Source organism: Mixophyes fleayi, chromosome 3, assembly GCF_038048845.1.
Source record: "Mixophyes fleayi isolate aMixFle1 chromosome 3, aMixFle1.hap1, whole genome shotgun sequence".
In the NCBI taxonomy this organism is placed as follows: domain Eukaryota; kingdom Metazoa; phylum Chordata; class Amphibia; order Anura; family Limnodynastidae; genus Mixophyes; species Mixophyes fleayi.
In genome coordinates, this window is record NC_134404.1 from 146,657,214 (window position 1) to 146,671,809 (window position 14,596).

At 43.6% G+C, this 14,596-nt stretch overlaps 1 protein-coding gene across 2 annotated transcripts in view; it reads left to right on the plus strand.

Annotated features, from left to right (window-relative positions):
* GFRAL (GDNF family receptor alpha like) overlaps positions 1 to 14,596 on the plus strand; it is a 74,322-nt gene that overhangs the window by 33,782 nt on the left and 25,944 nt on the right. For both annotated transcript variants that reach the window (XM_075200605.1, XM_075200606.1), the window contains exons 4-5: positions 7,811 to 8,230; positions 14,497 to 14,553. In XM_075200605.1, coding sequence (XP_075056706.1) covers positions 7,811 to 8,230; positions 14,497 to 14,553 — 477 coding nt within the window. The remainder of the gene's footprint in view (positions 1 to 7,810; positions 8,231 to 14,496; positions 14,554 to 14,596) is intronic.

Here is a 14,596-nt window from a genome sequence, read left to right on the forward strand (position 1 = left end):
AAGGAACGGATCTCAAGATACGTGCCATGAAGACTATGGGTGTATTTTTATTCTGCTCTACTAGACCAGACACTGCAGGACACGAACAATACCTATGCGTAATATAAAATCTCAAAAGAACACATAGAAAAATATATATATATATTCAATTAATGTTACATGTCAATATTATAGTCATTTATGATTATATATGTAAATGTAAATTTTTTTATTGAAAAATATTTATTAGGGTGTACTTAATGTTTACAGTACATAATAGACATTTTTACAGTTGCTCCTGATTACAAACACAATATAGCATGCATATGCAAATGACATAACTAAGACTCAGGACTTAGACTAGACCTCTAGCTGGTGCTAGAGGTATTGCAGGAAACCAGCATACTTCTGCGACCAAGTCTGACTTTGACGTGGCTGCATGGAAACGCTTTACTGTACATTATTATTATTATTACCATTTATTTATATAGCGCCACTAATTCAGCAGTGCTGTACAGAGAATTCCACTCACATCAGTCCCTGCCCCATTATGGCTTACAGTCTAAATTCTCTAACACACACACGCACAGACAGACAGACACAGACAGACACACACACAGACTAGGGTCAATTTTGATAGCAGCCATTTAATATACCAGTATGTTTTTGGAGTGTGGGAGGAAACCCACACAAACACAGGGAGAACATACAAACTCCACACAGATAAGGCCATGGTCGGGAATTGAACTCATGACCCCAGTGCTGTAAGGCAGAAGTGCTAACCACTTAGCCACCGTGTCTATCTGCCTCCGTCCATGCCCCACCCCATTCCATCCCCAAAATCGTAGGCTGTAATAAGTGTCATATGAGTTTGAACATGACTTGGACGTGGCTGCGTTCTGTCGCGTATCACCCAGTCCTGAGCATGCGCAGATTGATTTTGCAGACAATATGCACAGATATGTTCCTTAATGATTCATGTCCATAATGTTGCCCACTCCCTGCGCTCGGCCAACGACCGCCGCCTCTCCTCCACTCTTATCACCTCTTCCCACTGCAGAATCCAAGACTTTTCCCGTGCAGCCCCCCTTCTCTGGATGACCTCCCTCGTTCCATCTGTCTCTCTCCTACTCTGTGCTCCTTCAAACGTGCACTCAAAACTCACCTCTTCCTCAAAGCCTACCAACCATCTACTCAACCCCCATCTCCTCCCTTTAGCTCGTCCTCCCTTCTTTCCTCTTGCCTCAACTGGCTCCTCTTGTGCCTGGTCTGTTTACCCTCCCTTAGGATGTAAGCTCGTATGATCAGTGCCCCCTCCCCTCCTGTCTCCATACCTGTTCTCCCGCTCCGTCTTTACTGCATATGACTGGCCGGAGATTCTGAAGTATTGGTACTTTTTGTTCATTGATCTGTATGGTTTCACCCTGTATAGTCTACTGTTAGTACTGTGTGCGGCCCTGCGGATACCTTGTGGCGCCTAACAAATAAATGATAATAATAATAATAAATAATAATAATGTTTAACAGAACATATCATATAGTTAGTGTAATTTGATTACAAAAAATACCCTGGCTCTTGGTCCCAGAAGGCCCACAGGTCGAGGATTATAATGGCTGTCAAATGTTTTACTCATCAAAAGTCCATTATCAACAACATGCATAGAAAATCATGGAAAGAGGCTACATGCTGCTTGCACTATGACCCAGAAAATGTGTAGAACTTCAGACAAGGAACTCTGTGCAGGCCCAATCTTGTTTATGAACTAATAAACACTTTAAGGATTTCCTCAGAGTGGACTGAATGCTTCATAAATTGTAGGGCTTCTGAGATATGAGAAATGGAAACTGAGCCTCTGTTCAGTAGTAACAGTCATTAGCCTAAATGGAAAACCTCACCAATAATTGACTCTTCTTAATTAAGTGGTTGAGATCTCTGCATCTGGCTAGGTGATCTGAGATAAGTCCTTGATGGTCCATTATGAACTCAGGAACATCTTTTTAATAAATTATTATGCTGCAATCTATTGTCCTCATCCTTCTGACCTTCCATAGTAGCTATTAGTTGTGCATGTAAAGTCAATATCTAAAAAACGATTAGGAAGGATTCATACAGAGCAATCACCAAAGTGGTGCTGCAGCAACTACACATTACCGCAGTCCCAGGAGCTGGTGAAGAAGCCTGATAGTGGCAGTGATTACCCTCCTAAAACTGAGACCACATTGTTATGCAATTAATGCTCAAAATCAGTGAGTGGTTGGTTTGGCCAAGTCATGAAAGTAAGAGTAGTCAGCAACATCCCGTCACCATGATGATGTCTTTCAAAGTGGGTAGTTGTGGTATAAGAGCAAAAGCAAGTGTATAATAATGCAAAGTTTTGCACATTTTTCAAAGCGTATTTAAACAAACAAAGGAGACAAAAAAAATCTGCTGCAGTATACATTGCTGTTAATAGTGTAGTGAACAGAGATGGATGAATTGATTTCATCAATTATAAAATTCAGTCAAATTTCAAAGGGTTGACACTGGTGCTTCCTCAAACTCAACATCTCCAAATCCGAGCTTATTTTCTTTCCTCTCTCTCCTTGAAATCACCCTAGACTTAGCCCTCAGCTTTACCCCTCATATCCAGTCTCTCATTAAATCCTGCCAATTCCTCCACACTTACATCACAAAAATCCATCCCTTCCTCTCTCAGGAAGCAGCCAAAATCCTGGTCCATTCACTCATCATTTCTCATCTATTGCAACCTCCTTCTCTCTGGCCTTCATGTCTCTTACTTTTTGAATCTTCAATCCATCCAGAATGCTGCGGCTAGGCTCATCTTCCTCTCCCGCTACTCCTCTGCGTAAATCCCTTTATTGGCTCCCTATCCGTTACAGAATTCAGTCCAAGCTCCTTATCCTCACTTACAAAGCCCTTACCAACACTTTTCCCCCTTACATCTGTGACCTTGTCTCAAGGTACATACCTACCCAGCCACTATGCTCTGTCTCTGACCTCTGCCTCAAGTCACCTCTCATTACCTGCTACCATGCTTGCCTCCAAGACTTCTGCCGTGCTGTCCCTAATCTTTGGGACTCCCTTCCCCGTCTCACCCAACTCTCCCCAAACTTTCAGTCCTTCAAACGATCACACTAAACTCACCTTTCCAAGCTTGCATATCCTACCAGCTCCTGACCATTCTATCCATCACCTCTTCTTCATCTCCTTTTTCTCTCCTGCCATCCCCATTTCCTCACAGTTGGTTATACTGTCTTTCACTACCCCTCCCTCTAGAATGTAAGCTCTCAAGGGCAGGTCCCTCTTTATCTATTGTTTCATGTCTGTCTACTGTCTGACTCCCTTGTGCATCCTATCATGTCTTCAGCTGCACTCTGTGTGAGTCCCCATAGCATTACTCACACTCATCTGAGCTTCCATTGTGTATTACCTCATCTATTTGTTCCTTGCTTCTGTATCCAGCACTATGAAATCTGTGGCATCTTATAAATAAATAAATAATAATAATAATAATAATAATAATAATATTAACAAAAATAATAATAATAACAATAGTAATAATAACTGGAGAATCAATCCCGATTTACCAGGAAATTAGCAATTAAGTTAAATTTACTGTAAAGTGAAACAACCCCCTCCCCGTTTATAAAGCAGCAAGCAGCATTGACCAGAAATAGCCCTATCACTGCTCTATCATTAATCCCTATGGCACCTGGTGACACAGCATTAATGGAACCAGTCCACCCCCTTCCCCCCCTCTATTGCACTTCAGACTTCAGTGCCTATCATGGCTTCACAAAAAAGGCACTATTTAAAGTATCAAGAAACAAATACTTAAACAATTGGCAACATGCCATTCCCTAAATCCTTGCCCTGGACTGCACATATCTGGTGACCTATGGAAGGGGGACACAATGTTATTTTGTGACCCTCCACCTCATGGAAGTACATTAGCCATTAGCCAACAGGGGATGATTTTCTATAGGGCATTGTCTCTCTGTTATAGTTTTAGAGTAAAGAGTTTACCTATCTGTACAATATAATTTCATGGTTTATTCTAAAGCTTTAAAAAAAATGTTTTTTATACATACATCTATCTTAAAGCTGCACTAGCACCTTTTAAAGTTGTAGTGCAGTGCCCCACCCTCCCAGTCAGATCACCGGGGGATGCTCTCTGCAACTGTTTTTCCTTGGCTCCTCTTACAGCCACAGTCAAAAACTGGAGGGAGGGAGCGTGAGCGAGAGGACGATTAAAAAATTGCAGATTGCGGATTCCCACTCAAACTAATATCCTTTGCTGCAGTGATGAGTGAAAGTAATTTGCTGGTTCTGTATTACAGAACCAGTGGAGAACCTGGCAAGTCAGCAGCATCTAGCAGCCCCTGGGGTCCGGCAAGGACAAGATGATCCTTTCAATTATCACCTAGCAAAACTTCCCAGCCGTCTATTGTTTATTTAGAACTTAGCACAATGTTCAAATGATAAACAAAATAGGAGGCATATAGTAAATGCAAATGTGGATTGTGACTGGATCACATATAAATAACTCATAGTATGAATTTATTTAAAGGAAATAGCGTGGGACGCTTGTTTATATAATTGCCAATGCACTTACTTTTGATATTGTGTATATTTTGAGATGGGAAATCGTTATTTCTGAGACCAGGGTAGAAAATTTGCTTTTTTTGTTTTACCCTTGCTAAAGAAAATACATTATTTCTGATGTATATATCTGATACAGTGAGCCTTGTTTAGAAAGTCTGCTGTGTATTGTGATGGGACGATGGGAAATGACTTGTTAGAAGCTTATACCTTTCTTGGGGAATCTGTATTATACAACTGTTGGAACAAAAGGCCCATATGTTAATCAGGCCTTTTGATGTGTGAGGACTTTTGAAGACAGGAAGGGTTAATTAAGAACTTGCTACTAGATTTCCTGTGTATAAAACAAGATGCAGGACATGACTGAATTTGTAAGATATCACAGATAAGTGTAAATATTATTAGCTTTGCGATGCTTGTAAATCTATGTTTTGGTAAACAGGGTGCATCCTGATTCTAAAAATAGCCTGTTTCTGAAAACTGTATAAAAGGCACTAGTTTGTATTGGAAACTTGTTCTTCTGAATTCATCTGACCTGCTCACTGGTATCTTTAACCAGTGTGAGCAAATAAACATCTTGCTTGGAAACATCTTCATTATTGCTGTATTCCTGTGACCTGCAGATTAGATCCTAAATCTAATTCGTCCTCTGAGGTTGGACCCAACCTTTTTTAGTACCACTGCTCTGCCTGCGCTATCCATGCAGCCCTGGTCAGTGTGATAGGCCAGGGGGGATCCATCCACAGCTTCCCTGATCCATAGTAAGAGGTCAGGAGTACCAGCCCAGGTACACCAGCAACGAGATATGCTAGCAGCGTCAATTACCCAGAAGAAACCCGGTACTGGATGCTGGCAAGGAGTCCAGTGGTGGCAGCACATGTAAGCCCCTCCTACTGCGGCAAGAGGGCGCATTTGGGATAACGAAAGGGAACGGTGGCAAAGTAAGCACAGCCGGGTCCAAGCAACAACAGACAGGGTGGCTGTCACGGGCACTAGGAGTCTTTACCCAGTATCACCCGCTGATGGTCTTATCAGAGCAGTAGAGTTGGGATATGATACTCTGATGGCAGGGCGATAATGGAACTGGAAACAGCAGATGGTTAGAGAATGCTCAGAAAGTCTATGACTAGCAGCACTGGTAAACAATAGGTAACTGAACACGAAGATCTGGATGGACAAGGGCACGTGAGGGTAGTCAGTGGTCTGCGCACGGCAAGTTGTACCACTGCTATAGTGAGAAGAATGTCCAGGAGTAATAAGGAGGTGGAAGTCAGCGGTCTGCGTATAGCAAGTTGTACCGCTGTCTGTAGTGAAGGAATGGAATCCAGGTGAAGGTCACGGGGAAGTCAGTGGTCTGCAAGTAGCAAGTTGTACCACTGCTTATGTGAGAGGATATATGCAACTGGTGACACAGGGAAACAGGAATCAGTGGTCTGCCTCTAGCAAGTTGTACCACTGAATATATATGTGAGGAAGGACACGAGGAGATAAATGCTATGCAGAGTCTAAACGGGTACACTGAACTTGATCCCACGTTGAACTGCACACAATGATAATAATGAATGAACAGCACTGCACAGATAAACAAAGTCACTCAAATAGTCCAGCAAAAGGAAACACAGTCAATAATAGCAATAGTCTCAGAGGATGGAAACTCCGGAGGAGAACAACTCAGTCCCGATGGATATGCAATACACCAGCACAGTCAATGAGAAGTATGCATACCGTGGTTCAGATGAGCAGGCTGTTAGGGATAGCTGCAGGGATACCTGAGCGGCCGGGAACAGACAAGATGAGAAGTCCTTGCAGAATGGAAGCGGCAGGTAGGTGCAGCGCACTGTAGTTAGGCCAGCAAGGATGACAAATACTCAGGAAGCAGTAGTATATTGAATAGAACAGCAGGAGACCACGGGAGAGTTGAAGTGATGTAGCAAAGCTGGAAGCCGAGGAGCGTAGACTCGATGCAACAGGCAAGTTGACACAAAAGGACACACTATAGAAGCAGTAGGCAGCGGGTCAGCTGACGGCAGGTAGAATGCAGACTGGAGCGCTGAGACGAGCAGACTCTGTAGACACGCTGAAGTAGCGAACAGGAATCAGCTGGAACAGTAGCGATGTAACACAGGAGAGTTGGCAGTAATCTGTAACTGTAGATACACGGAGGCAGCGGATAGGAATCAGCTGCTGGAGTCACGAAGAAACACAGGAGAGTTTGCAGTAATCTGTAGCTGTAGATACACGGAGGCAGCGGATAGGAATCAGCTGCTGGAGTCACGAAGAAACACAGGAGAGTTAGCGGTAATCTGTAGCTGTAGATACACGGAGACAGCGGATAGGAATCAGCTGCTGGAGTCACGAAGAAACACAGGAGAGTTTGCAGTAATCTGTAGCTGTAGATACACGGAGGCAGCGGATAGGAATCAGCTGCTGGAGTCACTAGGAACACGAGGAATAGAAGTGGTCTGGAAACCACAAACGGCAAACAGGAATCAGCATCAGCTGAACACACGAGGAGGCACTGGAACACCTTCAGAGACTCATGAGGAATGAGACTCCAAGATCAGGCCACGTGGTATTGACCACAGGTGCTTAATATAGGGAGAGTTGCCTGATCAGCCAATTAAGTTAAAGGAACAGAACTGAAGGTTAAAAGGGGCTGCACATGCGCAGTACCTCATAATAATGGACGGACACGGTTCCTAGCTACCTTAGAAGTAGCACTCACAGTCCGGTGAGTGACAGTGGCATATGTGTTCCATCCTGTCTAATGGATATAATTTATATTTAAATTATTCATATTTAAAAATCTTTTGAAAATTTTATTGCTCATGTTGCTAAAATTTATTACTCATGTTGAAATAGGAAGGTTGAAATATTTAAATTATATTCATTACGCCACAAAATTGTACAATGAGAGGCATTTTTATATAACAGAACAAGGATTATTTGTGTTAGGTACATTTCTAATATTTCATCATTTGTGAATAATGATTGGAAAGAAAGATCCATATACACTTTGTCACTATTTGACATGATAATTAAATCTCAATGAAAAGTCTTAATTCTATTTACTTTTGTAGCCTCAATACAACCCATTTAAATAAGTGGCACACTTTGTAATAGAGCGTGTAACAGTACAGTATTTATTGTGTTTCAGCCACAGTATATTAAAAAATTGTGAAATGTAGTATTATGACATTTAAATAATCTCTTTCTTTTCACATGCAGAACATACTGTCCCTGATGGGCCCATTAAGCAAGAAGTTTCCAATATTCAAAAAGGCTTTAAGCACCATCCAAAAATAACTTATGCTACTTTACCAGGAAAAGCAAATGATTGCATTTTAGCAAAACAACTATGCAAAGAAAACCATACTTGTTTGTCTTTATACGAAAACTTTAAAAGTCAGTGCATTCCCCCACAAGAATGCATTCTCAATGATGCAATGCAAAGTTGCTGGACAGCTTGGAGTGAATTGCGAAAGACTGTTATGGGAAACTGTGTATGTCTGAACTCAACAAAAAGAAAATGTATAAAAGTTTGGAATAGCATTCATAACAATACCTGTTTACAACATGTAAAAGCGAAGCAAATTTCCACACACACCGGAGAAAAAAGGGATTCCAAAGTTTTTGACCCGGATACAAGTAAGTATTAATACAATAAGCAATAAAAATAAAGGATTTTTAGCAATAATAATAATAATAATACGAGTCATATATTCCACAGCCACTTACATTTAGGAGATAAATCAATAGATCATACATCAGTGGTTCCCAAACTTCTGCAGTTCGCGTCACCCTTAGAGTCTCCATAATTTTTTTAAGGCACCCCTCCAAAATAATTACCGAGCAGTCCTGTTTTAGAAGTAGTTGGGTCAAAAAATTGTAATAAGTATTTAGGTCAGGACAGAAATGCTTATTTAGTTGTATGCAAAAATGCCCCCTCTGCATCCAGACATTCTGCCCTCTCTCACGCTGCCCCCTCTGCCCTCTGTCACACTGTCCCCCCTCCTCTGCCCTCTGTCATGCTCTCCCCCCTCCTCTGCCCTCTGTCACGCTGTCCCCCCTCCTCTGCCCTCTGTCACGCTGTCCTCCCTCCTCTGCCCTCTGTCACGCTGTCCCCCCTCCTCTGCCCCTCTCACGCTGTCCCAGCTCCTCTGCCCTTTGTCACGATGTCCCCCTCCACTGCCCCTCTCACGCTGTCCTCCTCCTCTGCCCACTGTCGTCCTCCTCTGCCCTCTGTCACGCTGTCTCCCTCCTGTCACGCTGTCCCCCTCCACTGCCCCTCTCACGCTGTCCCGGCTCCTCTGCCCTCTGTCACAGCTCCTCTGCCACGCTGTCCCCCTCCTGTCACGCTGTCACTCTCCTCTGTCCCCCTCCTGTCACGCTGTCCCCCTCACACTGTCCCCCTCCTCTGCCCTCTGTCACGCTGTCCCAGCTCCTCTGCCCTCTGTCACCCTCCTCTGCCCTCTGTCCCAGCTCCTCTGCCATGCAGTCCCTCTCCTCTGTCTTCCTCCTGTCACGCTGTCCCTTTCCTCTGTCCCCCTCCTGTCACGCTGTCACTCTCCTCTGTCCCCCTCCTGTCACGCTGTCACTCTCCTCTGTCCCCTCCTGTCACGCTGTCACTCTCCTCTGTCCCCTCCTGTCACGCTGTCACTCTGCTCTGTCCCCTCCTGTCACGCTGTCACTCTGCTCTGTCCCCTCCTGTCATGCTGTCACTCTCCTCTGTCCCCTCCTGTCACGCTCCTCTGTCCCCTCCTGTCACGCTGTCACTCTCCTCTGTCCCCTCCTGTCACGCTGTCACTCTCCTCTGTCCCCTCCTGTCACGCTGTCACTCTGCTCTGTCCCCTCCTGTCACGCTGTCACTCTGCTCTGTCCCCTCCTGTCATGCTGTCACTCTCCTCTGTCCCCTCCTGTCACGCTCCTCTGTCCCCTCCTGTCACGCTGTCACTCTCCTCTGTCCCCTCCTGTCACGCTGTCACTCTCCTCTGTCCACTCCTGTCACGCTGTCACTCTCCTCTGTCCCCTCCTGTCACTCTGCTCTGTCCCCTCCTGTCACGCTGTCACTCTCCTCTGTCCCCTCCTGCACGCTGTCACTCTGCTCTGTCCCCTCCTGTCACACTGTCACTCTCCTCTGTCCCCTCCTGTCACGCTCCTCTGTCCCCTCCTGTCACGCTGTCACTCTCCTCTGTCCCCTCCTGTCACGCTGTCACTCTCCTCTGTCCACTCCTGTCACGCTGTCACTCTCCTCTGTCCCCTCCTGTCACTCTGCTCTGTCCCCTCCTGTCACGCTGTCACTCTTCTCTGTCCCCTCCTGCACGCTGTCACTCTGCTCTGTCCCCTCCTGTCACACTGTCACTCTCCTCTGTCCCCTCCTGTCACGCTGTCACTCTGCTCTGTCCCCTCCTGTCACGCTGTCACTCTGCTCTGTCCCCTCCTGTCACGCTGTCACTCTCCTCTGTCCCCACCTGTCACGCTCCTCTGTCCCCTCCTGTCACGCTGTCACTCTCCTCTGTCCCCTCCTGTCACGCTCCTCTGTCCCCTCCTGTCACGCTGTCACTCTGCTCTGTCCCCTCCTGTCACGCTGTCACTCTGCTCTGTCCCTTCCTGTCACGCTGTCACTCTCCTTTGTGCCCTCCTGTCACGCTGTCACTCTGCTCTGTCCCCTCCTGTCACGCTGTCACTCTGCTCTGTCCCCTCCTGTCACGCTCCTCTGCTCTGTCCCCTCCTGTCATGCTGTCACTCTGCTCTGTCCCCTCCTGTCACGCTGTCACTCTTCTCTGTCCCCTCCTGTCAAGCTGTCACTCTGCTCTGTCCCCTCCTGTCACGCTGTCACTCTGCTCTGTCCCCTCCTGTCACGCTCCTCTGCACTCTCTCACTTTGCCCCCTCTGCCGCGCGCCAGCCATAAAAAAATCAAACAGAAACACTTACCAATCCGTGCGGCGCCGGGACCCAGCATCCTCCTCTCTCACGCAGCAGCTGTCACTGATATGACAGATGCGTGAGAGAGGAGGATGCTGGGTCCCGGCGCCGCGCGGATTGGTAAGTGTTTCTGTTTGATTTTTTTATGGCTGGCCCGCGGCACCCCTGAGACACCCCTGGGAGCCGCGGCGCACAGTTTGGGAACCGCCATCATACATTGTTTACAGCCCCACTTGAGAGATCTATTATTCAAAAGAAAACAAAGGATAATTTAAAAAGCATAGATCTACATTTTAAGCAACATCATCATCATCATCATTTATTTATATAGCGCCACTAATTCCGCAGCGCTGTACAGAGAACTCACTCACATCAGTCCCTGCCCCGTTGGGGCTTACAGTCTAAATTCCCTAACATACACACACAGACAGACAGACAGAGAGAGGCACTTTCAGACTAGGGTCAATTTGTTAGCAGCCAATTAACCTACCAGTTTAGTATTAAAATGAGTTGCCTCATCACAGGTTGTTTTGCCCTGACACCGAAATCAAGTATAAAACAAGGCACTGAAGAAAAACATTTTAAGGTATGGGAGTTAATATAATAAATTTACATACACAGTAGGGAGCATTCAGAGTTGTTCACAAGTTAAATGCTCTGAACACTCATGTGTGATAGGGAAACATCTGTAACGAAAAACATCTCGTGACCCTGTTTTTCCTGGAAAAACACAAAGCTCATTTACAATACACAACACAAGTGTACTTTTGGAATGTCAAACTCCTACTTTTTCACAAGTGTGATTTTGTTGCGAGTGCAATTGCACGTGATCATGTATATGAGTTGGTTGGGAGTGAAAACCACATCTAAGGCTAGGTACACACTGGAGAATGTTCCAACCAATCTGTTATCTACAACGACTGAAAGGCCGTTAGGACGGACGATTCATGTGTACACACTATACACATTTATCTTCAGATCTGTGCTCTTCATCTGGTCTTATAGTCGTTTAGAGAATGACAGCACAATAGGCATTCATTCATTCCTGTCACACTGATTAACCGCGGTGTTATCGCTATCCACATGTCATAGTGAATTTCGTTATCATCTGTGATCCTGAAATGAAATATTCAATCTTAGAACGAACAAACAAATTATTCCATCTACAGCACTCTCTACATTTATTCACCAACACATGTTTAATGCTAGCATCGGCTGAAAAGACCATGACTCTATAAACTCTAAAGAGATTGTGAATATGGGTGCATACACACTACAGGATTGGAAGGTGATTGGAACAAGATTATCAAACATACTGACCAACCAAATGAAATGACGATCTGTATTTTGGGATGACTGTTGTACATCATGTGAGTATACACACTATCACAATATCTGACCAAACGGTCGTATATCGGCTGACTGGCCCGATGATTGGCTAAAAACCTCCAGTGTGTACCTAGCCTAAGGCATTTTGCGGATTGGAGACACCATATTTCTCCCTGCCAAAGGACTTTTTCTACCTGCTCATAAGCGGCGAGTGCTAGTCCTATACTTTCAATGGAACACATTTTGCACCAATTACATTTTACTGGAAAAGTGCATTTCTAGGAATGGCTCAAGCAATGTAATAAAAAGCTTCAAACACACAAGGTGGCAAATATAATAAAGTCCCAATTGTCCACTCACTCCCATGATTATATTAAGCCATGAATTAAGCTAAACCAAACAGTGTTTTATGAGAAAATTAAAAAGTTCAAAGTAGGTTGGGTTTTGTGGTAACATTTTTATAATTTCCACCCAACTCATTTTTAATATATTTTGGTTCAAAAGACTGGAAAGTGCCATGCACTTTATGGACAATTTGGCACACTTGCCCAAATAAAGGGGTCTGCATTTACTGTATTTTTCTCTACTGGTTTAAGAAGGCTAGCATCACATCGAGCTAAGCTTAAAATAAATAAAAATAAAAGTTCAGGCTTCCACAGATATAGTACCTATAACCAAGGTTCAATCCCTGATTATTAGTATGATGATCCCAGAGTAACAATACTGTTACATGGCCTTGGTTAGTGTGGAGTATTATTATACATCATTTTCACTTCACGAGAAGCCATACCCTGCAGAAAGTGTCGAGAACAGAGGGGTGTCATGATCCGGTGATGGAAGAAATACCGATACTTATCCTGCCGTCAGGTAAATGCTTGTACTTCAATTTGGTCGACACTGATTAATACCAACAATGTGATTACTGACAGTCAAAATGCAGACAGTCATAATGCCGACATTAAATCAGCAGTGCCCGCGGGTCCAGCAGCTATACAGCCACTGGAGCCACTGGAGCCACCGGCACTAGACAGTGTTAAAAATAAATAACTTAAAAAAAAAGCATGTTCTACCCCCCCTTCCCCTTCCGGTCTTTAGTCATATTAACCCTATTGCTGGTCGGAGGAAAATCAAGGAGACAAATTTCATGGGGTACTGCCGATTTTCCTCCAACCAGCCCTAGGCTTTGGCAGTCGAGGCTGATGCCACAATAGTAGAGGAACCCGCAGCAGGGGGTCCCCTGTCATAATCACACACAGCCCCAGGCTGGTCAGCACAGGTCTGGCTTTGGGCTCAGCAAAATAAAATATGTGGTCCCCTTCTAGGGGTACACAGCCTCATGCAGACAGCACTAGAGCTCTTCCCACACCCCTAGGCAGTGGGTGTGGGGTAATAAATAAAAAATAGAAGAGAAGAATGAAACGCTATTTTACATCCCAGCAAGTCTGGGCTACCATGAACATGTCTGGACACACTGATGCTTGTAGGGAACCAGTGCCAGCATCCAGCATAACCTGACACCCAGGGCCACAGGCTCTGTTGTGCACCAATGCAAAATGTAAATAAAAGACACCCTTCATTAAAACCACTAGATTTTATAAAAAATAAAAACATTCATACTTACCAACTCTGTACAATCAAATCTTGTAAGCTTTTAATCCAAATGGTGTGTTAAAAAACTTAATAATAAATAAATATTCCAAGTGTGTTGAAAAAAAATAAAATCTTTTCTTGCAGCTTGATCACTGAAATAATCCACCGCAACATGCTTGGCAAGAAAAAATAATTCAGTAGAACAACGCTAAACTACTACCTTACTGAAGGAAGCCCCGGCGCATTAGGAGATCTGACAGCCGGCAGGTATATTTATAACCTGGGGTTTTCGTCACTGACAGTGTGGAAGTGTCCCAGGTTATATATAGACCTGCCAAGGGTGTGGCATTTACCTTGTCGGCATTTTCATGTCGGCAACATAAGTTTTGGTATTTCTTTTGTCAGAAATATGTACTCAACCCATAATATCTGTTATAATTTAAACCAGGCAAGCTGTCTACTGTTGGGGTTACAACAGCATTGAAAAAAAACACCACAATTTTTCATTCCCAGTGTTTATAATACTGTAGGATTGTATGTTCACTTTATATTTTGACACTTGCACATTTTTCCAGGTTCAAACTAACAATACATTATAAGACAGCTAAGTATTAGATAGATAGGATAGATAGACAGACAGACAGATAGATCGATACATAACATTTAACATTGTTAATACGTTAATCCATACTGTGTCCATTTACATAGTATTTATCTTCTCAAAGACAATAAAATTAATAAATAATGTTACCTAGATGCTAAAATGGGCATGCGTTAATGTAAGATTAACATACTTTTTCTGCTAATGAATTAGGTGATAAACATTGATCATATTTTAAAAAATGCTATTTTCTTGTATCTTTATTGTTGTATACAATCTTTTTTTTTTGCCCCTAAAATAAAAACAGATATGTATTTCAATATGGTACCAAAATAAATGTTGCTAGGATAGAATGAAAAATAAAAAGTTATATTTGGTTTAATGACATATTAAAAACCTTTAAAACAGTCTTAAGAGACTTAACGACCTGAAAGAATATACTGTATACAGTGTCTCTCTTTTGTTTAGATTATTCCCAAATGACTATCAATTTAGAATGGGACACAAGATCATTAAAGAACACAGGTAAGATTTTTTTCCACAACTAGTGTTTTAGATAGCAAAACTC